The sequence below is a fragment of the Echeneis naucrates genome, chromosome 10 (assembly GCF_900963305.1).
Source record: "Echeneis naucrates chromosome 10, fEcheNa1.1, whole genome shotgun sequence".
In the NCBI taxonomy this organism is placed as follows: Eukaryota; Metazoa; Chordata; class Actinopteri; order Carangiformes; family Echeneidae; genus Echeneis; species Echeneis naucrates.
In genome coordinates, this window is record NC_042520.1 from 12,194,606 (window position 1) to 12,215,645 (window position 21,040).

A 21,040-nucleotide genomic window follows, 5' to 3' on the forward strand; every position below is an offset into this window, starting at 1 on the left:
TAGACGAGGGGGAGATTAAGGACACAACACAGAAGGATTACGTAAATGGTTAAAAAAGGTATTTTTATTATATGACGGTTGCAGTCTAAAAAAAAGTGAGCAAGCTGGCTTCCCTTGGCTTCCGGAAGAAAAAGCAGCTGTGTAATTGCCAGTGTTGGTCGGTAAAGCGTTATTTGTTAACGTGTTTCTGTAATCTGATTACTTTTTCGGCACATTTTTGAGTAATTCAACTTATAATTAATTAATTATAATTTCCAAACAGTAATTAGATCAAAGTTACTTGTTCAAGTATCGATCCCTGTATTACATTGTTTCCAACAGACTGCTGTTATTTCATGCAGACTGTAAAGAGAGGATTTTTTTTTCCTTTGAGTGACTCAGGTAGATGATGTAATTCACGCACCGGCTGGCGGGCAAAAACATGGAGGGAGGAGATAGAGACGCTTCCAACAGCTTAACGTACAGACACTGTTTGAAGTTGCTCCCCAACAAAAACTGAATTTACAGAGTCAACTATGAAGGGACACCAACACTGTTTCAACCTCCAAAAACTGACTCCTCAAATTTTACTGAGATTTCAAAAGGCAATACAGCTCTGTAAAATCAAAGAAAAACAGAGTGAGCAGAGTGATGAGGGAGTTTTTGGATACCAGAGAAGACTGCAATTATTTATTTTTATATATGGAATATCATGGGGAAATAAGGAAAAGTCTGAACAGTTTATGATAAAAAAAAACCAAAACAAAACAAAACAAAACATTGGAGACTGGCTTTGTTTTATTTGTTATTTGACGGAGTGTGTTGCAGGAAAGACTTACCGGCCTTCGCCATTTCCCACCAGTGGGGCCCCACACTTTGAGAACCGTGGTAGAAGACTTAGAATATATATATCAGTACAGTAATTTCATTACTTTTTGTAAGAGTAATCACTCATTTCATGATTGCAAGCATTGATTACTGCCCAGTTAAGTAATCTATATCAGTGTCAGTGTGTGTCAATAGAGACACAGTGCATCCTGTATCGCTACACAATATAATTTCTTCATGCCCACAAATGTACCTGCTAACTCTAAGTGAATATCAGGTTTAGTTCTCTCTGACATAAAGATGTTTAGGAATAATAGAGGCTTGAGAAGCTTAATTTCGGCCCTCTGAGATTTTCATTTCACACTAAATCGGTCTTACTTAGTGTGCATGCCTCCGCTGCCACCAGCCACCATTTTAGTGGGTGAAAGGTATCAGCTCTTTTCACCATCACGTTGGTTTGAAAGAAACCCATGGGATTTGCAATCTGCACACATCCAGGATAACCATCTTGTTTAAGATGAGAGATGAAATGGACCAGCCTTTTCAACAAAGCATCTAGGAGAAATGAGGAGCTTTCCCAGTGGAAGGATGAGGGTCAAAGAAGGTTTTGGAAAGTAAAGATTTACCAGACAGATTCTTTCAAAATGGTTTACAAGTGTGTGTGACATGGGAACAGCTATTGAACCGTATGTGTTACTGTGCATGCAGAGAGTAGAGCTATCCTGTGGGCAGTTAATATTGAACACAGCAGGCCAAGAGAGTGGCAAATGTTAGGATCTCAGATGTCTGTATGGGGTTGGAAGTGCGTGTGTGTATGTGCAGGTCTGTGAGATTTGCATTTGACTGTCTTGGCACAAATTTGTGCTATTATAAAAAGGTCCCCTCTGTGTTGCATGTTTAACGCTCCTTACGTTCTCCCCATATGCTTCATTCCCACAAACACTTGGTTGTCTGGCATCTAGTTACTCTCATTATGTTGCTGTGAATGTATGAATCACAACAGATGCTTTTCGCCTGCTCAGATAGTTGTGTCATGATGGTTTTTCAAAGTTTAAATCTATGAGGACTCAAATCTTCAGAACTGTGCAAGCGCCATGAATATTAACTTGGTAAATAAAAGTGAGTATTTTGTTTCCCTGAAATTATTTTATACATAAAAATAAATAAATAATAATAAAAAATAAAATACTACCCAAACATGTATGTGAAACATGAGTCCCTGACTTCCAGATCCAAGCAGCTTTTGCAGGTTGTCATGCTGGTGAACACAAGTGGACACAATTTCTTACTGTATAATCAGTGACAATGTTTTTTATATCACCTCAGATATACACTTGTCATTGTTTTGATTTTTAACCCCAATACTCCACCGGAATGATTTAATTCACGGTCACTCCTCTCATCGACTCTGATCCCAGATGCAATAGGCAGCTATTTCCAGACAAAAGCTCTAAATCCTTAAGCTTACCTTCCATCATAGTGGAGCATTTAGTGCCTGAAAAGGGACATAACCAGCTCAAGACTTGGTCACCTTGAAAATCACAGATTGAATATTGAAACACAATGCAGCAGACACAGGCCCTGTGTCTGCTGAAGAGATGACTCAGGTCAAATTTTATTTATGTAGCATACTAGGAAAAAACTGTCTGAGGGGGCTTAACAGTCTCACCCACTGTCTGAGTTAAAATGGTTGCACATTCAGATCATTCACCACATCAACCTAATAAGGTAGTGATATATTACGGTGTGTGGCACAAATAAGGAAAGAATAGTTATAATCTTAATTTTAATCCATACAGGTTTCTGCAAATATTATGGTTTTAATGCTCCTCTAACTAATGCCACTTAATTTTGTAAACCACAGATGTCACATAAATCTTAATATTGTCTCTTCCAGCTTGGTCAGATTCTGCGGAGCCCCTTCATGAAGTTTGTAGCTCACGCTGTCTCCTTCACCATCTTCTTGGGCCTGCTGGTGGTTAATGCCTCTGACCGTTTTGAGGGTGTCAAGAATCTGCCCAATGAGACCATCACAGACCACCCACGTCAAGTGTTCAGGGTCAAGACCACTCAGTTCTCCTGGACAGAGATGTTGATCATGAAGTGGGTGCTGGGTGAGTCGCCTTCTCACTCGTACTCTGACGTTGAGAAATTCTGCACAGTTGCAGCCAATTAAAAGGAAAATAAAGATAAGTTTTTAATGTCACTGTCATAGCATCAAAGTAACCATGGCCTTGTTGGTGAGGGAATAACGAAAAAATTTATCCAGGTGGATTTTCCCTTAATTTTTTCTAATCAGTATGGATGCAAAGTAGAAGAGATCAAGGTTTTAAAAAATGGTACTATTCTAAGTATTTATATAACTTCCGAAATGCAGGTGAACTTTCTTGCCCAGTATATGAGGCAGAATATTAATTTGGCACCTTACCAACCAGGTTGAAAAAGGCCAAGATCATTGCAACACCACAACATATTTTCTCCTATCTCCAAACATCAAATAAAGGTTTTCTGGTTGGTTGCACTAGGAAGCATAGGCCAGACTGTTGGAAGCAGTAGCCACGATGAGTCTTAATGATAAACTAGAGGTAAATTTGGATGTTGACCCAAGAGGTGGTGCTCAGAAAACCGGAAGGAATTGGAGGGACAGAGAAACAGGGAAAATGTAATCATTTGGCAGAAATTCATGAAAGTAAAAGGGTTGGTATGAAAGCTTTACAAAAAGGTAGACATGAAAAAAGAGGGCGATAGAATAGGATGTCAGAAAGACAAAGGCAAACCTGAAAGATAAATAGCCCAGGGAAATATCTGTCAGACCTCAGCTGCTGTTTCCCATCTGCTGACGCTCTTTCCATCTACACACAAACAAAAATAATAACATTATCTGCATGCTGCGTGTAACTTGGTGGTTCTCTTTTTATTTTATTACATGTAATGGCACCATTGTTCTCCCATCTGTGATAATTTTGGCCAGCAGGTGCTTGTGTGTGTCTTTCTGGTTGTGTGTCTGCAGTGAGTGGTGGCTCAGACAGACATGGGTAATTCCAATTCCAGCAGCATGCTTTGAAGGCCCGGTAATTGTTATAGAGATGATAAAGATCAAGGCAGCCTTTCAGTAATTTTCTTCTTGTTTTGACTCCAAATAGAGAATGACAGAGCTGTTGTGTCAGTGGAATTTGGTTTTTCTGTTTGTGTGTGTGTGTGCTCCTGAGCTATGAATGTGATTGAATATAAGTTATTGGGTGTGTTTTCAACATCCATCTACATGTAAGACAGATTCTTTGTGTATATTTCTATACATGTATTAAGGATGGGCATTGATTTTCGATTAATCAATCAATCAATAATAATAATGGGATGATCTTTTTGCCATTTTTAAGGAGGACATTGCTTTTTCCCTTGTTCTTAATGGCACCTAGAAATATAGGTTATTACTTAATATGAGAAATGAGGCTTTTATTTTCCTCATTTGTGCCTTACATTTCCCGTCTCACACACATTTTTAAACTTTGTGATTCCTCAAGTCAGGGCCAAGCCTTGCTAGTATATACTGTTCCTACACTGCTGTGTGGAAGACAAACAACGCAAATAGCATTGTTTTTTTGGTAGAGATGCTTTACAGGTCTGTTCTCCTGAATTATAGAAACTGTTCAACAGCCTCCTACTTTCTTTGTATGTCCTATTGGGTGTGCAGTGTGCGTGGAGCAGGCAGCCAGCTGTTGCTTAAAAGTCGAATAGTCACTGCCGATGATGGAATAACATCCATCCATCTTCTACCACTTTTCTGTTTACGGGCCGCGGGATGGAATAACATTTTTGTTGGAAATTCACCTCCCTAGCATTTATACATTTGTTTGTGAATCTTATTCCTCAGGCATGATTTGGTCTGAATGTAAGGAAATCTGGAGCGACGGTCCCAGGGAGTATGTGATGCACCTTTGGAACGTTTTGGATTTTGGCATGTTGTCCATCTTTGTGGCATCCTTCACAGCGCGCTTAATGGCATTTCTCAAGGCATCCAAAGCTCAACAGTATGTGGATATGCATGTACCAGACGAAGACCTCAGTAACGCTTCACTGCCTGACGAAGTTGCTTATTTCACTTACGGTGAGTGTTGACTCAAACGTGTGTTCAGATTAAGAATGGCAGAAATGTCTGTAATCTTAGTGAAGCAGTTTCTCTTTGTTTTCTATTACAGGAGAGCATTCATGGTTCACGCTCTTGCAGCATTTTCTCTGTTGGTTCTATAGACGAAAATGTCAAACTTTATCACTTATCTGATTTTTTTTTTTGGATGGTGGCAATTTTTCCCATGGATTTCTAATTATACACCACGTGATTATATTTAAAAGCTTTCATAAGCTGTTGATTCATTGTGCTACATCAGTTACTGATAAGGAAAAGCTAATTAGAAGAGTATTTGTGTGAAATCATTCTGAATAACTAAAAGCCTGAACTTGGTGCAACAAGATAAGTGTATAAGGTTTGAAGACAAAGATGTCATTGCACACTCACCCTAGGATGTTAAAACACAGAGGACATTCACAAAAAGTAGTCAGTACAGGAGTAGGATGGTACTATTAACTGGTTTTACGATTAACTACAACTAAAATGTCACAATTATTGAACCATAGAGGCCGAGTAATACAGAAACTAAGCCAAGTTATTATGTTCACAGAAAAATGGGAGCATTACTGGTAAATTACTGTTGAAAAATCTGCATTACACCCATTGTAGCCAGAACAAAAGGGATTCTAGCAAAACTCCCCAGAATGCACAGTTTTATTTTTAATTCAATTTAATTTTATTTTATTTTATTTGGTGTGTTTGTTTTTCTAAAGGATTGTAACTGAATAAAATTTGGTGCCTGTGCCAGCTAAATTGCTTTGCAGTGAAGCTAACGCTGCTGCCAGAGCAATGGCATCACGGTCATCCACGCAAAAACAGTTGAAACTATTTCAATTATAAAAAAACGGTTGTTGAATATGACAATTTCTCTCACAATAATTGCACCATCCCTAGTTCAGGTAGACTGTCTATAAAATATCCATCAGTGCCTCTCTTGGAAATTTACAGTTAGAAAATTACCAGAACTTTAAGATAATTAAACATACAAACTTTCACTTGAGACCAAACTTATATGTTTACCACAGAAAAGCAGTTGTAGCCTGAAGGCCACTGGACTCTGCATTCATGGCCTACTAAAGGAACCTTCATCATTGCTGTCATCTGGTGGTCTGATGCTGTTATGACACATAAGTAAATGAGTGTGTGTGCATTGGACATTACTGTACTGTCTTTACTGCCTTTACTTCACCTAACACACATTATTCCTTCATCCCTTTTCTTTAATGTCCGCCACTCTCATACCAAGTGCTTTCCTTCCTTCTACTCCCTCTTCTCTCCAATTTTCCACTTTCCATTCTCACTTAATTCATTTTCCACTATCGGAGCATTTGTACTTAAAAGCCAAGATTATGCTCTTAAGAAAAATCTTTTACACACATTGAGATCCCAGTATGAATAACCAAACGTTTGCTCTGCATTTACTTCAGCAGCAATGTAAAGAAATACCAAGTCATGGCTGAGTTCCGTTTCACACAAGATAGGTACAGTATGTCAACAAAAGCAGTAGTCGAAAACAATGTACCACTGTTATCACTCCTCCTAGCTTAAAGTAAATGCCTAATAAGGGATTTTCAGTGAAGTTTTATGAAAAATATGTCTGGATTCAATATATACTCCAGCTCCAATCACATTTTGCTCTTAATTTGCTTCAAATAATTACACATGAATTTTAGATTTTCTTCTGCAGCAGCTCATTTAAATTGCTCATTGCTCATTATACACCTATTGAGCTACTTGTCTTTCTCTATCTCTTCCTCCAGCCAGGAACAAGTGGCGTCCGTCTGACCCCCAAATAATCTCAGAAGGCCTGTACGCCATTGCTGTGGTGCTGAGTTTTTCACGTATTGCCTACATCCTGCCAGCCAACGAGAGCTTTGGGCCGCTGCAGATCTCTCTGGGGCGCACAGTCAAAGACATCTTCAAGTTCATGGTCATCTTCATCATGGTGTTTGTGGCCTTCATGATTGGCATGTTCAACTTGTACTCATACTACTTGGGAGCCAAGTACAATCCAGCCTTTACCACGTGAGTTACATACACCTGGGTCGACTGTCTTGGTGTGTACAGTGCAGAGCAAATGTGTACAGCTGACCAGATAATGTTTCATGGTTTTTACGTACATGCGCATTTTAGTCTACATGTCCGAAAATTTCATCCTTATCCTTACAAGCATACATAAATGGCAAATGTAGTCCAGCTACATGATGGGCAAATGCTGGTTGATTCACATCAGAGCACTTATTGTTAAATCATAAGTGTATTTGCAGTTCATAACTGTCATGTCGTCTGATAAATTCAAGCCAAAACTGAGCTCTGATTTCAGTTAAGTCTATATTTACTAATGAAATCACCATTCAGAGAGAAATTAGAAGAGGTGGTTAAGCAATTTTTTGAAGGGGTTTTCCTATATTACCATTGTAGTGAGAGAAAGCATGGATGACATGTGGAGAAGGGCTACAGGCAAGACTCACATGGACGCCATGACAAGGACAGAGGCTAAAAGGAACATGTTCCACCAGGTCAGCTGCCGAGGTGCTTCGTCCTAGAGGGACTATGTAAATTAAGTGTCTCTCACACATACTGCAGCCTGGACTGCATTAGTTTAGCCTTTACTCCTCCCTAACTCCCTTTGATATGTACAGTAGAATTGGTCATTGTGGTTGGTACAAAGCGTTGTTACCAAGGGCTCTTTTCTTACCTCTCTCCTGCTGTCTTTGCTCTGTGTTGGATGTTTAGTTATTCCTCCGCCTCCTTTCATAATAATGAGACATTCAATAAAAGCACTTCATTTGACAGTAAAGTGGAAGTGCTATATCAGTTCCTGCAGTATCTGAGCAGCAATGACGGCAGAGCAGCCCAGAAGGTTGCCCATAACCAAGGATGAAACTTAAAGCCGCCAGTTGATATCCATACACAATTCAGTCAGATGGCAGGTTCAAAACTGATTTGTTTATAAAAATATCTCTAAATCTAACAACAATCTACAACTGTATGCAATCAGTCATTCAGTCATTCGAGACTGTGTTGGAGCTTTGAGCTGGCCCTGCTGTTGCAGTTCAACAAAAAAAAAAAAAATCATGCAGAGTGTCCATGTTGCTCTTATTTCTCTACCATTTGTATTAGGCCACAGAACACGATAAACCCCAAGACAATATAGATCGTCATGTACCCTTGTCTCATCGGTGAGACTGTTTGCTGGGTTCATTAACGTCATGGTGCTTTATCAGTGGCATCCAGATCGAACTCTATCCTCCCTTCAGACCTAATGCTAGCAATCAGGCTGTTTGTTAAATATAAAAAGAACATGGTGAATACCTCACTTTTAAAATCTATAACTCACACTTAGTAATTGCTCATGAATCTTATAACTCTAACAAATGTCTAGCTATGAAAAAAAAAATCCCAGCATTTTGGGATTCTGCACTGTAGGAGGGCACCACAAAACTATGTCCACCATAAGAACAAGTATTGACCAAAAATTAAATGGAAGATAAAATGCGCTGGCAAGCATCAGTGAGAGCTTGAAAGATGATCTGAAAGAGAGTGAGAAAATGCATCAATACAAGTATCGATTAAATTCCAAGTGTTTGATGAAAAATAACTTTGAAATGACAAGTGGTTAATGCTGAGACAAATTACTACTGGTTTCTTGAACTATATACTTAATTTTGCATCAAAGCGAAAGTTATGTGAAACCTTGGGCATGTTTTGACAGTGTGTCAGAGGGCAATGATGAAGTCTGTCTTTGGCCTTAGACCTAATCCCTAATTAAATGACCCTTATTTGGTATTTAATTAATGACCATCATTTAATTAAATAGTAGTCAGGCTGCAGTCAGGTATTTTTATCACCCACTGACCTGAAGTAGGTTTTATCAAAAAGCTGTTATTTTGCAGAGACCATTGTACCAATTGAAAGCCAACTAGATGTCATTAGCAAGCAGACTTATTTCAACTCTTCATCAATTTTTTATTCTCCTTTTCATACTGCTCATGAACATGGTAAAGTTCTGGCTTTAGTAGTCTGAGATATATAAAAGTAAATTCCTTTTTTAAAATCAACCAGCTAAATTTACAAACCGTCTATAGTATAAATACACTTTATCTGCTGGAGATTTGCGTTCAACTTTGCGATCATTGAATTCCTTTCTAGGGGATAAGTAAACATCTTAACTGAAAAGTAAGTTTGTACTTCAAGGCTGCAACCTAACCATTTGCATAGACCCAACCATCTCACCTTATATATCAGTCTGCTTGTAAACAATCAGTCTCTCCCGCAGCACATCAATCTGAGTGACAACACTTCTTTCTCCCTCCCTCATTTTCATTTGTTTATCTTTGTTTAACTTTATCTGCTATCCTTTGACAACTGAAACTATTGCAATTTTCTGCTATTTGTACAAAAATTATTACTCTTTGGTCACAGATAGAATGTTTCGGTAAAGTCTCTTATCATCAATCATGTCAAAACTAAAATTTAATCTCATGTCTTTTCCTGTCACCTGACACGAGGAAAGCATTCAATCGATCAATCAGTGACATGACATGATACACTGTCACTGTACACTGCTCACTCCAGGAAAATGCAACATGCTTTACATATAGGTTTGTAATTATATCGTCACTTGTTATTCTGTCATTTCAATTTTGCCACTGGCATTTAGGTTTGTACTTCAGTGCTACAAGAAAACCATCATCTGATGCAGTTAGAATGAAGATAGTTCTAAAGCGTACTTAGTGGATTTTGATGGTCTTGTTTATATGCTCTTTTGCAAAATTGCAAAAAATGCAAAAAATGCTGCCAGATGTTAGCATCCGTCTCCCTATCATCTTAGATTTTGTCCTTTGGGCCTGTTTACAGTTGCTGGTACCCAAGTTTCATCTCCAAATGCAGCCAAAGCTGAGTGATTAAACATGCTAGCTAGTGGCAAGTGGAATATTCTTCTTACCATTGTTAAAAAGTGCTTGTTCATGGTAGGATTTGTTGGGTCCCTTTTAAATAATGCTATAAAGAGTTTGGTCTAGACCCACTTTAAATGTAAAGTGCCTTGAAGTAACCTTGTAATGATTTGGCAGTATAAAAATTTGAATTGATTTGATGTGATTAAACTCACAATGACCTCAGAACATTGTCACCATGTTGTTTGTAGTTGTTTTGGCAAGCAGTACGGGGTTTGTGATTCCGTTTTCCTGCCACTTTACTGTGCCAGACCGCTTGCTTGTCCATCTGTCTATCTGCATGCTCTTCTTATCTGGTTATGCACCTGTCTATCTATCTTCCCGCACTTGGGCTGTTGTGTCCAGTTGTATTTTTATTCAATATTCACATCTCTTAGGCTCGGTCCATTTCAACACAGTTTTTTTGCATCATCAAGGCAACAACCGATAGGCTAAATGGGGCCAAATACCAGATGTGCAGCATTTTCCAGGCTTTAGTCACAACCTTAGTTATTTGCTTACATTTACCACATAATATTACATTTATATAGATATTGTAAAATTCCATCATCAATAAAATCACTGATGATAAAAGGATCTGTGGACTTTCCATGTGAAGACTCTCTGCTCTCTCTCTTTCCCTGCACCTTTTTGCTTTAGGCTCCTCTGCTAAGAAGCAGCATAGGGGTCTTATAAGGCTGTGAGTTCTGCTTGGCTGCCCGCATGGTGCCAACGGACCAGACAACGTGAAGAGCACACAGAGAGACGGCAGGGGTATGGGAGGGATTTAACAGACAGACAGGCTGATAAACAGTTCAAGAGTTGACGTTGTCAGAAAGAACCTGGTCATTGTTTTTACGAGTACAAGAGTAAGACATGATGACATGATGAAGACTCCTCAGAATGCAAAGAACAAGAACATAAACAAGCCTCAGTCCTGTAATAACACATACCCCATCATCACCATTATTATTTCCATCATGAGTATACAACCTTCTCTCCACTTTAGAGACCAACATCAAGGCTGCTCAGAGTTGGCACAGCTATATTGACATGGAAACTAATTTCTGCCTATTTAAATGCTTATTTTTGTATTTTCTGTAGATTAGAGACTTCTTTGTCATTGTCAGCAGTGCCACCAAAGGAACTGGATGTGCAACTAAAGCTGGTGCATGAAAGCATTGAGAGATTTTCAGCATCACAGATTCCCCATTCAACTTTTGCTGTTGTCAATCTTACCACTAGGGGTCAGTCTGGATCAATGCTAATGTCTCTATTTTTGTGCTTTCAAAGTTTTTTGTTAGGCAAATCTAATCAAGCTTTTTGTTCAATATTTTGACTATAATTGTCTCACACAATTGGCCTGTGCACTGTGAATCATTATTGTATGTCTCCTTTGTTTCTGTCCATGTGTATTTTTCTGTTCCACTTAATTCAGTTACCAGGTGTGACCCTTTGGAAAGGTAAAAGTTAATAACAGCACTGTCAATGGTAATACAAAAAAATGTCAATTCTCCAAAGAGCATTGCCCTTCTCGATCTTTTTCCTCTGTCACCCATATGCTTTTATGGGTATGAATATGTGCGTGTGTTTATAAACATTTCTGTGTGTGTGTGAGAGAGAGAGAGAGAGATGGCAGAAGAAAGGGCTGGTGTGATATTTATGATACTAGGAGAAGAGGAGGGAGCAACATGAAGGTAGTAATAATTCCCCAGGAGGGCCCAGTCAGACTAGTTATGGCATAAAACATCAGGCTCCCTCGCACAGACACAGTTACACTTGTGAAACTCTCACACCTCCATGCAATGCACATCTGGATCAGGCTTAGTTAAGTGTGAGCAGTAATAGCCACACACATACCTGATCCCCAGAGAAGTGCATCCCCAGATGGATACAGTATGTCTCAGTGACAAATTGAACAAACACACACACACACACACACACACACACACACAGACACACCACATGTTCCTTGTTGAGGGGTTGCACAGTAAAATGAGAGATGTGCAAATACACTTAAGCAGGGACAGATGCACAACATTCGCACAGTCACTCTTTCATTGTTTCTTTTTGCATATGCTCTACCAGATGCTTAACTGGGCAAACAAACATTTTCACACGTCAGTTTACAAACAGAGACTGCATGCATAATGTACTGTGTACTGAGGCTTATGAGGATTTTGATTTGGACAGTGCTGGTGGAGCAGCGGATCTACATCCGTGTTCTACTCAGCCATGGATGACAACACTGTACAGGAGTGACAGTGAGTGAGAGGATGGGAGGGGAAAAGGGAGAAAGGAGACACAGTGGGTGAAATGGTGGCATGTTTTGAAATAGTCACTGGTTTAAGCCATGCAGATTTTGGACGAGGAAAAAGACAATGCAGGATGCGAAAGGCTTTGGAACAAAAGCATGATAAGGTTTCTATCGATGATGAAGTGAAAGATGGATATAAACCAGACTAAATGCAACTTCAAAACTAACAAACTAGGGCGGTAGTCTGCAGGAAGTCCACCGGGAAGAGCAGGGGCAGAGGAGGGTGTTTTTGGCTTGGCTGGGTGTTCAGGCAAATGTTGGAGATCAGCCAGGATGCACAGACAAAGGAGCAGAGAGGTGAATTAGAATGATAGAAGGTCAAGCAGCCAGAGGCGCAGGCTTGGCACAGTTTCAGACTGCATACATTTTATCAGTAAGAATTTAAACAACTGAGATTAATGTTGGTATTTTTTCCAACAGTGAAGTAATATAATGACCAATGCCCATGGAACTGATTGCTATTCACTCATAGTGATCTGCTATTTTCCATTACATTCATTAGAGACATCAAGTTACTTTGGGACATGGACTTCAAGTAAACCATTCATTGCATTTGAGATGAATTCAAACACACAGTGAGTGATAAGATGGTAAGTCAAGAGGAATATTAGATTAAAGCTAGGGACAAAGGCATATAATGTGATGTAAATGGAGAAGACAGAGGGAGAGATGAGGGGATAAAATACCGCACATAGACATGCAGAGAAGAAGGCGCAGATGGGAATGTGAGGTTAAAGCTGAAATGAAGACTGAGGGGAAAGTGTCAGGAGGAAGAATAAAAAACAATGGGAGAATGAATGAAACTACACAACGATGGACAGTCGGATAAGGTGATAAGACAGGAGGGATGGGCTCTGAATGAAGGATAAGTGGTGGCTGAGAGCAACAGAGATGGTTGAGTTAGGGTGAGCAAAAGAGAGAATTTGTTAGCTCAGAAGAGAAGGCAGAAGTCTGGTCTTCAGCCTTTACCAGTCAAGCACATCTGAAAGTCAAAAAGAAGAGAGGAGGCACAGTTACAATTAAGGCACACAGACAGAAGAAAGGGAGCAAAAGAAACAACCAAAAGAGTGAATTCATGTAGTGTCACCGGTACAGGCTTTTAAATGTCAAAGTTTGAACTTTATTCAAAGTCAGTTCTATTGTATGCACAGGACATACAGAGAATCGAAATTGTGTTTCTCTCAGACCTACAGTACAGACAATAAACAAAATCTGGATGTAAAAATATATATTTGCATAGTGCAAAATTGTACAGCCAAAGTAAACCCCAACAAAGTACACTAGGCATGTAAATGAAAAAGGGACAAAAAGACATGCAATACAAAGTCCGAGCATTTGAATTGAAAAAGCTTATAGACTAAGTAGAATGAGTGTATGTGTTGTAGTTCAGAATTCAGTCTTTAGGGGAGGAATGTATAGAGATTGTAGGGGGGGTTAGGGAATGTCCAACATTCAGGTGGACATTGTTGTGTCTACATCATAAGGCCAGGCGATTCACCTCGCTCCTGTAGTTTCTCTTCACCGTTGCTGATGAGAGCCACCACACTCGTGTCATCTGCAAACTTGATATAAAGTTTTTAGCTGTGTAACAGTGTGCAGTCATGGGTCAGCAGAGTGAAGTGAGTGAACAGGGGGCTCAGCAAACATCCTTGAGGGACTCCCATGTTCAGTATGATCGTGCTGGATGTATTGTATTTGATCTGTACCACCTGTGGTCTCCCAGTCAGGAAGTCGAACAGTCATTTGTACAGCAAAGTGTTCAGCCCTAGCCCCTCCAGTTTGAGATCAAGTTCTAGCTTTACTCAACCCTACTGCTGGTGGAGAAGGCGTCATTGGATTTGGCTTGAATGTCAAATCCTTATTTTCTCCGTTCGCAGTTCTGCTTTTGTCAACGATCCCGTGAAGTCCTTGCCTGTGCCTGAGATACTCGGTCCCTCGCAGTTCCTCTTTGTCCCACAATGTCCCCGTACAAGCTCTTGACCTTACATGAACTCCCAGTGACCTCTCTTCGAGAGTCTGAAACTTTCCCTTTCCAAATTCCAAATTCCCTTACTCTCCAGGTCGGGTGGTGGCACTTCTGCTTTTCACGGGATAATTTATATTGCAACATTCCTCACACAGTTCACATATCATTTCACATCCTTCACAACAATCTTTCACAACAGTGCTTCAAACACAATTTTTGTGCTTTTCATAAAATTTTAACTTGCATATCATATCGCTTTGCATCATTATTATTAATGTCGCTTGTTGCTGAACATGCCAAATCGCCACAAATCATACCTTCACTCATTTATAGTGTCCTGGTTGCTTCTGGTTGTAATGTGTCCAATCTCTATGAGGGGCAATGTCCTGGGGTCTCAGTCTCATTTGATAAGTGATATAGACTTCCCTAAATGCAATAAGGAAGAGGATATATTTTTGTTTTTGTTTTTTTTTCTCAAAATCTGGACAACCACAAGAAAATCATAGCTTGTTTTGTTTTGTTTTGGTTTTTTTTAGGTTTACTGAAAGGTTAATTAACATTAAAACTTTGAAATGAAAAGTAAAAAAGCGAACAAACCAAAAAGTACCTTTTCAGCTGTTTTCTGGAGGAGCCATCAATTTGTCTAATATCACACAATAATCGTCAAAATCAGTCCACACATTGGTTTGTGCCTGGATAAATACACAAGCTAACACAGGGACTGAACACAGCAAGGGTGCAGGCAAATTCTAAAAATAAAAAATAAAAAAAATCAAAACTCTTAATTACAATTTCTTCCCTTGTGGTGTTGTATTCCTAATCTAATTCATTTTCTCACAGCTTGCCTGAAGGCACAGGCGAAGAACAGCCTTCTTGTGCATTGGTCCTTTTCTGCCTCTATCTGTATTCCTCTGTTAATCATACGTATAACAGACAAGCTTATGGGATGCACACATCAATTTATTTTTCCTTCTTCCCCTTCTGTCTCTATAAGACACACAAGCACTTGCATTCATTCACACATAAGCAGCCGAAGTAGGCAAGACCCCATGACCGCTGTCTCCATGGTGACAGCTTTTATGGTATAACAGATAGAAAGTTGAATTCAGTTTAAAATTTAAAGAGGTTTTGTCCATATTTTCCTGATGGACAAAACGAGAGGAGAAAAGAGGAAAGAAGGCGAATGAAAAGAAATGTAATATCTAATGACTGAAGGGCAGAAGGCTGGGTGCAGCACTTCGTACCTGCATTCATATATGCATTTGGCCAGGGTGAGGATATTGCTACAGATTAATGAAAGAGTAAAAATAAATGAGGAAAAAATAATGAAAAAAGTATACTCGTATGAACAGACTGAGTGACAGAAATAGCTGCTGGAATGAAAGATGGCATGTCATAGATAAAGACACAAAAGCAAAAGCAATTGGAAAATAATGAGAAAAAATGAGAACAAGAGATGATAGTGAGAAGGAAAACAAAGATGACAGAATAGCATAAAGCCAGAGAGACGGTGGATGGAGGGGATGTCTCTGGGGGGAAGAGGTTGATTTTCGCCTGTCAGTGATTGAGTTTGGACTACTCCTGCAGGGCCAAATTGACTCACGGTTTCCCACACACACACACACACACACACAGAGACACCCACTATGCTGTATCTAGCAGGGGTGTGTGTGTATGTGGTCGATGGAGAAAGTGTGTTACAGGTTCAGTTCTTTGATGTCCACGTCCTACAGGGCTATATGTGTGTGTGTGTGTGTGTGTGTGTCTGTGCCTGTGCATGTATCTGTGTAAGAAGCCATCATACTGAATGCGCCCCATTGGGAGCTGCCACTCTTAATAACAGATAATAACATACTGTCTGTCTTTGTCTCCAGATCCCACTGTCTCTGCTGATTCACTGCCTGTTGTACAGTGGTACAAAGCTGTTTGTAAAACAAACACACACACACGCACACAATAATCAAATTCTTACGTTGTTAGAAACATCTTCCATTATCCAGAGCACCCAGGAGCTCATCCATCTTAATAACAGACTATTGCATAATACACACGTGACCAGTACCTTTGCTAACATTAGCAGAATACGAATTAAAATTTACCCATGTTGTGATCTGCAGGGATACATTTCAGATTTTCCATAACTGGGCTTCCTCCTTGAGAGAGACAGTATCTCATGCAGATTTGAATGAAGTAAAAAAAAAAAAAAAAAACAAGAAAACATGGTCACCAAACAATTATACACAGCAACACTGGCTGCCCGTGAATCAACAGAATCTAGGATGGAAGAAAACCCTTAGCCCATTAATGCTATCCATATTCTCTCTGTGTCGGTGTATTATTGACAGAAGTGAGGAGGTGTTGGATATGTATGCCATGATTGACTTGGAGGGTTCGATTCAGAACAGATTAACAATTTATAGAAATAATAAATAATATAATTAATAAAAAAATAATCTGCCTTGTGATGAGTCAGTAATAACAATTTAGTGTGTGAATGTGCGCTCAGTGGCATATTAATGTTGCCTGGAACAAAGGCCCTTCGTCATTATCTACACACATCTTGAAAACATAAAAATCGAGTGAGCGTTTCATGCGGGTAGGCAGGAGATGTTAAAAGTTAATTGGGATATGACATAGACTCGTCCGTTCTCCTTTTTTTACTTCTCTCATATTTCACAGCCACAGGAAAGCATTTTTACTTGGAAGAAGCGCCACATAGACGATGAGACATTATTTAGAGCGATGCCTAGAAATAACAGGTTTTCAAGCCAAGTCTGCCAAATTACCGTCTTCAGCTCTCCTGATTGCGCAATAGTCTGGAGGATGTGTGTGATGTATATGGAGGGGAAGAAGGTGGTATCTGTGTAAACAGCCTTCAGATGGGACTAGTCTTGAAACTATGGCCCATCTGCTGTCGAGACCTTCTATTACCACAACGCCAAGAAGAAAACCACTTAAAGTGTTGTAAGTCCTTGTGGTTGTGTCTTTATTTCTGCATGCCTCCAGAGCCTGTTGCATCTGTGACACTGTCGGTTTGATAGTAATGTGCATGCTTCTGCAAACACACACACATATATATATTTAGGCATATCACAACTATATAGCTGCTGCCTCTGTTACACAAATGTGTTTATAATTCTAGTCTTGAAAATAATTGATAAATGCTTTATTTATGTGTTCAGTTCTTGCTTTGGGTAGCAGTAATTAAAGAGTAGTAAAGGCATGTTAACACATCTGGCGCATCATCTTGCTACCACCTCTTTGTGATCTGAGAGCTGTGCAATTTTTCCAACACAGATGTTTTTCTTTGCTAAATAGCAGTGGCGAACTGTGGAGACAGACCCTGGGCCCTCAATAGGACCACATGTAGCAATAAAAGATTAAACATAGCAATCCAAATAATAGCCAGAGCCCTGTCACATGGACGTTCAGCATATTAAAGGTTTATTTGCCCCAACTGGCTTCACAACACACCAAGGTGATTCTGGAAAAACATACATTCAAAGCTGGCTATCATGACATAATTTAATTAAAAAAAACTAAATGGAACAAGCAAATCGCACATTCACTTACCTCGCATATTTGTTTAGCTGATCCAATGTTTTTTGTGTTTGTTTCAGCTTAGACACAATTGAATTTCAATGTAGATTTAATATATCTGCCAAAAGTATAACACAAATACCTCCTGAGATTAAATGGGAAAGGGAAAAAGCTCTTTGTAAATTATGTTCAGCCCTTTTTCAGTGGCCTTAATGGCTATAAAACTGTCTGCAAATTGTAGGTCTAGGCCTACAGTATACTTCTTACAAATTCAGTTTTGTGCTTCTTCTGCTGTGGCTCTGACTCTGACTCCGACTCTGTTCTGCTGCTGTGGCTCTGACTCTGACTCCGACTCTGTTCTGCTGCTGTGGCTCTGACTCTGACTCTGACTCTGTTCTGCTGCTGTGGCTCTGACTCTGCTGCTGCTGTGGCTCTGACTCTGTTCTGCTGCTGTGGCTCTGACTCTGACTCTTATCTGCTGCTGCCTGTTAGCCTGTAGCTGCGAGCTTGAAAATGCAGATGGTAGCACTTGCTAGCTTGCGCCAATCCTGGCAAGTCAGGCGATAGTCGACCTTTTTGGATAATATCCAGTTTTTCCTGAAAAGGCAATCTTGAAAAGCGAGAATGCAAAATATCAGCCACACATTCTTCTTATTTGTTAGCTCCCGCCATTTCCCTGCTCTCTAAATCGTCTTCTGTCTTTCTTCCCTCCACTCAATCGGTTTCAGAGGGTCATATGTATTGACGTATAAATGTTCTCCTAAGTATTCGCGATATGGTCCCGACCGCAACTCAACACCTGTCAAACTCAAATTCATGCCCACATTGACTTTGTCATAGCCACCGGTCCAGCAAGAGTGATCACTGATTCAATAGCCTACCCAGATACCCTTGGAAGAAAAGTTGTGATTCATCCGTTTCTTGTTCTATTATATTAACCCATTGTTTCCCAAGAAACATTCGTTCAAGTTTATAACAATGAACTAGAAATTATTAGTACGACTGACTGAATAAAAATAATTGAAAAACTAAATTATATATATATATATATGTGTGTGTGTGTATAGTCCAAAAATTCTTTCAGTATTTTTTCTTAGGCCTTCAGTGAATACTTTGGAGGCCCAGAGGGTTCCCCTCTGCTAAATAGTAATAATAAGGAATTGGATCTAGGACTCATAGATCTTTGATTCCATCCAAATTACTAATAGCAACACCAACCTTGAATGCCTGTTCAGCAGTGTAACATTAGACAGAGGCACAGAACCCTCTCCTCCCCAACCCCATCCCACAACCACTGCTGCAGGTGCAGCCTGTTCAGCTCTAATGTAACTAGTGTAACACAACTCACTAGAGAGAATCATTAAGGGAAACTGTATATTTTGTAAATATTACACAACAATCCTTATACCTGTTTTCAGTTTAGACAGTCTCAGGACAGGATCACTTCATGTGCGGGCAAGTTCAGAGAAAGAGTGATTGATTCAGAGGTTATGTTATCAACATAAGCACAGGAAGCAGTTACTGTAAGCAATAACCCAAATCCCAGCCCAAAAAAGGCTTTGATTGAAGAGAGCTGTTTCTAATGAGCAACAAAACTGAATGAGGTTCATTCAACATAACACATGAAGAGACAGTCTTCAGTGTATAAGCAGTGAGAGTGAGTTTGTTCAGGCTCTTCATACCTGATGGGAAAATTCAAAGCGTTGGTAAATCTTTCCTGCAAACCAGAAGTCTTTTTCAGGAAAATGTATTGCAGGAAGGCAGGGCCTATTGTTAGATGTTTTGTAGCGCAGTTACGGAGCGAGAACAGGTGCTCTAACAGATCAGGGTTTTAAAGTTAAAAACAGTTTTGTTTTTTTGCCCTGAAAGGTCAAAATCAAGGTACCCAGAGGAGCCTCTGTTTTCAGGTGTTCCTGTGTGCTTCCACCATCTTTCTGCCTGCCATTTAAACTGTGTTTCATAGAAGTTAATTAGGAAGGTACTCATGTCTCTAGATAAGGAGCCGACAGATCTTCTCTCCATAGCCTCCCTCCACATCCATCACCTCAAGCAATCCAACCAGGTGGTTTCTTCCTCCCGTCGAGCCCCCTTCTGTCATCTTAGGTCCTCTCTTGCCACTCATTCATGGAATATTTAATAATAGGAATGTTATGAACAGGAATGTTGTCAACCTGAATGTCAGTGTTCACAGGTCTTGCAGCTTTGTTGATTTACCTAATCTACTGTTCTTCTGAGTTTGGCCTCATGTACACAAGCACACAGTCAGTGTTAAAGATTGGTTCCTCGGGATAAATGTCTATGTACTCTTGACCTCAAAATATTTTTTCAATCAGCACGCAGAATTTGAATTCACACGGACCTTCAAATTAAACTTTAATTTAAAAAATATTTATTTCTTTTTTGACTACAGCCATGGGGTCCTAAAAAATCCCACACATTTTAACTTATGGCAGGAGAAACAAACTTTTACTGCAGCAATGTTCCTGCTTCTGTTTTATGTAGAGGTTGACCCAGCCTGCAGACTTAATGAACTGTGCTCTATAAACCAAATGATCCCTCAAGATCATTGATGACTCATTTTCTGTTTGTAGGTGTAAACACCTACAAGTAGACAAACATATTGTTGTGCGTGCGTGCGTGTGTGTGTGTGTGTGAGAGAGAGAGAGAGAGAGTGAGAGGGATGGATAAAAGCAATGATGTGTTAAAATTTGACATGGCTCATCAGGTATTTCATCCGTGCCACTTCATAAACCCCACGACACTAAAGTGCATTTCCTGCATTCGCATGTGTGTGTGAATGTGATGAAAAGAGCAATTAGCTTTTAACACAGAAGGCTTTTGAGTGTGTCTAAGAGCTTCCTTCCTCACTCTCATGTTTTCTCTTGCTCTCTTTCCTAACAGCGTGGAGGAGAGTTTTAAGACTCTCTTCTGGTCGATCTTTGGGCTGTCGGAGGTGATCTCGGTGGTGCTGAAGTACGACCATAAGTTCATAGAGAACATTGGATACGTGTTGTATGGTGTCTATAATGTCACCATGGTGGTCGTTCTTCTCAACATGCTCATTGCCATGATCAATAGCTCATACCAGGAGATAGAGGTATGAATAATATGGTCAGACAATACAGAAAAGGTGTATTATTGTCAACAAGTTAATTAGGATCATTCTTTGATGACCTCTGTGCCTCCAAAAGAATTAGAGACAAAAGAGAGATCAAAACAGTGGCTTTAAACAAAAGCATAGAAATATAAAACAAAAACTGACAGGAAAGGAACTGTGGTAGTATTTTCTAAATATGCTAAAAACACTGACAGTCATACTACTACGATGAAAAGGACCACTAGTGAGA

At 39.6% G+C, this 21,040-nt stretch overlaps 1 protein-coding gene across 1 annotated transcript in view; it reads left to right on the top strand.

Moving 5' to 3' along the window:
* The window catches only part of trpc7b (transient receptor potential cation channel, subfamily C, member 7b), a 47,290-nt gene that overhangs the window by 18,608 nt on the left and 7,642 nt on the right, over positions 1 to 21,040 (top strand). Inside the window, exons 5-8 of the mRNA XM_029512226.1 lie at positions 2,705 to 2,921; positions 4,679 to 4,912; positions 6,694 to 6,958; positions 20,595 to 20,790. Of these exons, the coding sequence (XP_029368086.1) occupies positions 2,705 to 2,921; positions 4,679 to 4,912; positions 6,694 to 6,958; positions 20,595 to 20,790 (912 nt within the window). The remainder of the gene's footprint in view (positions 1 to 2,704; positions 2,922 to 4,678; positions 4,913 to 6,693; positions 6,959 to 20,594; positions 20,791 to 21,040) is intronic.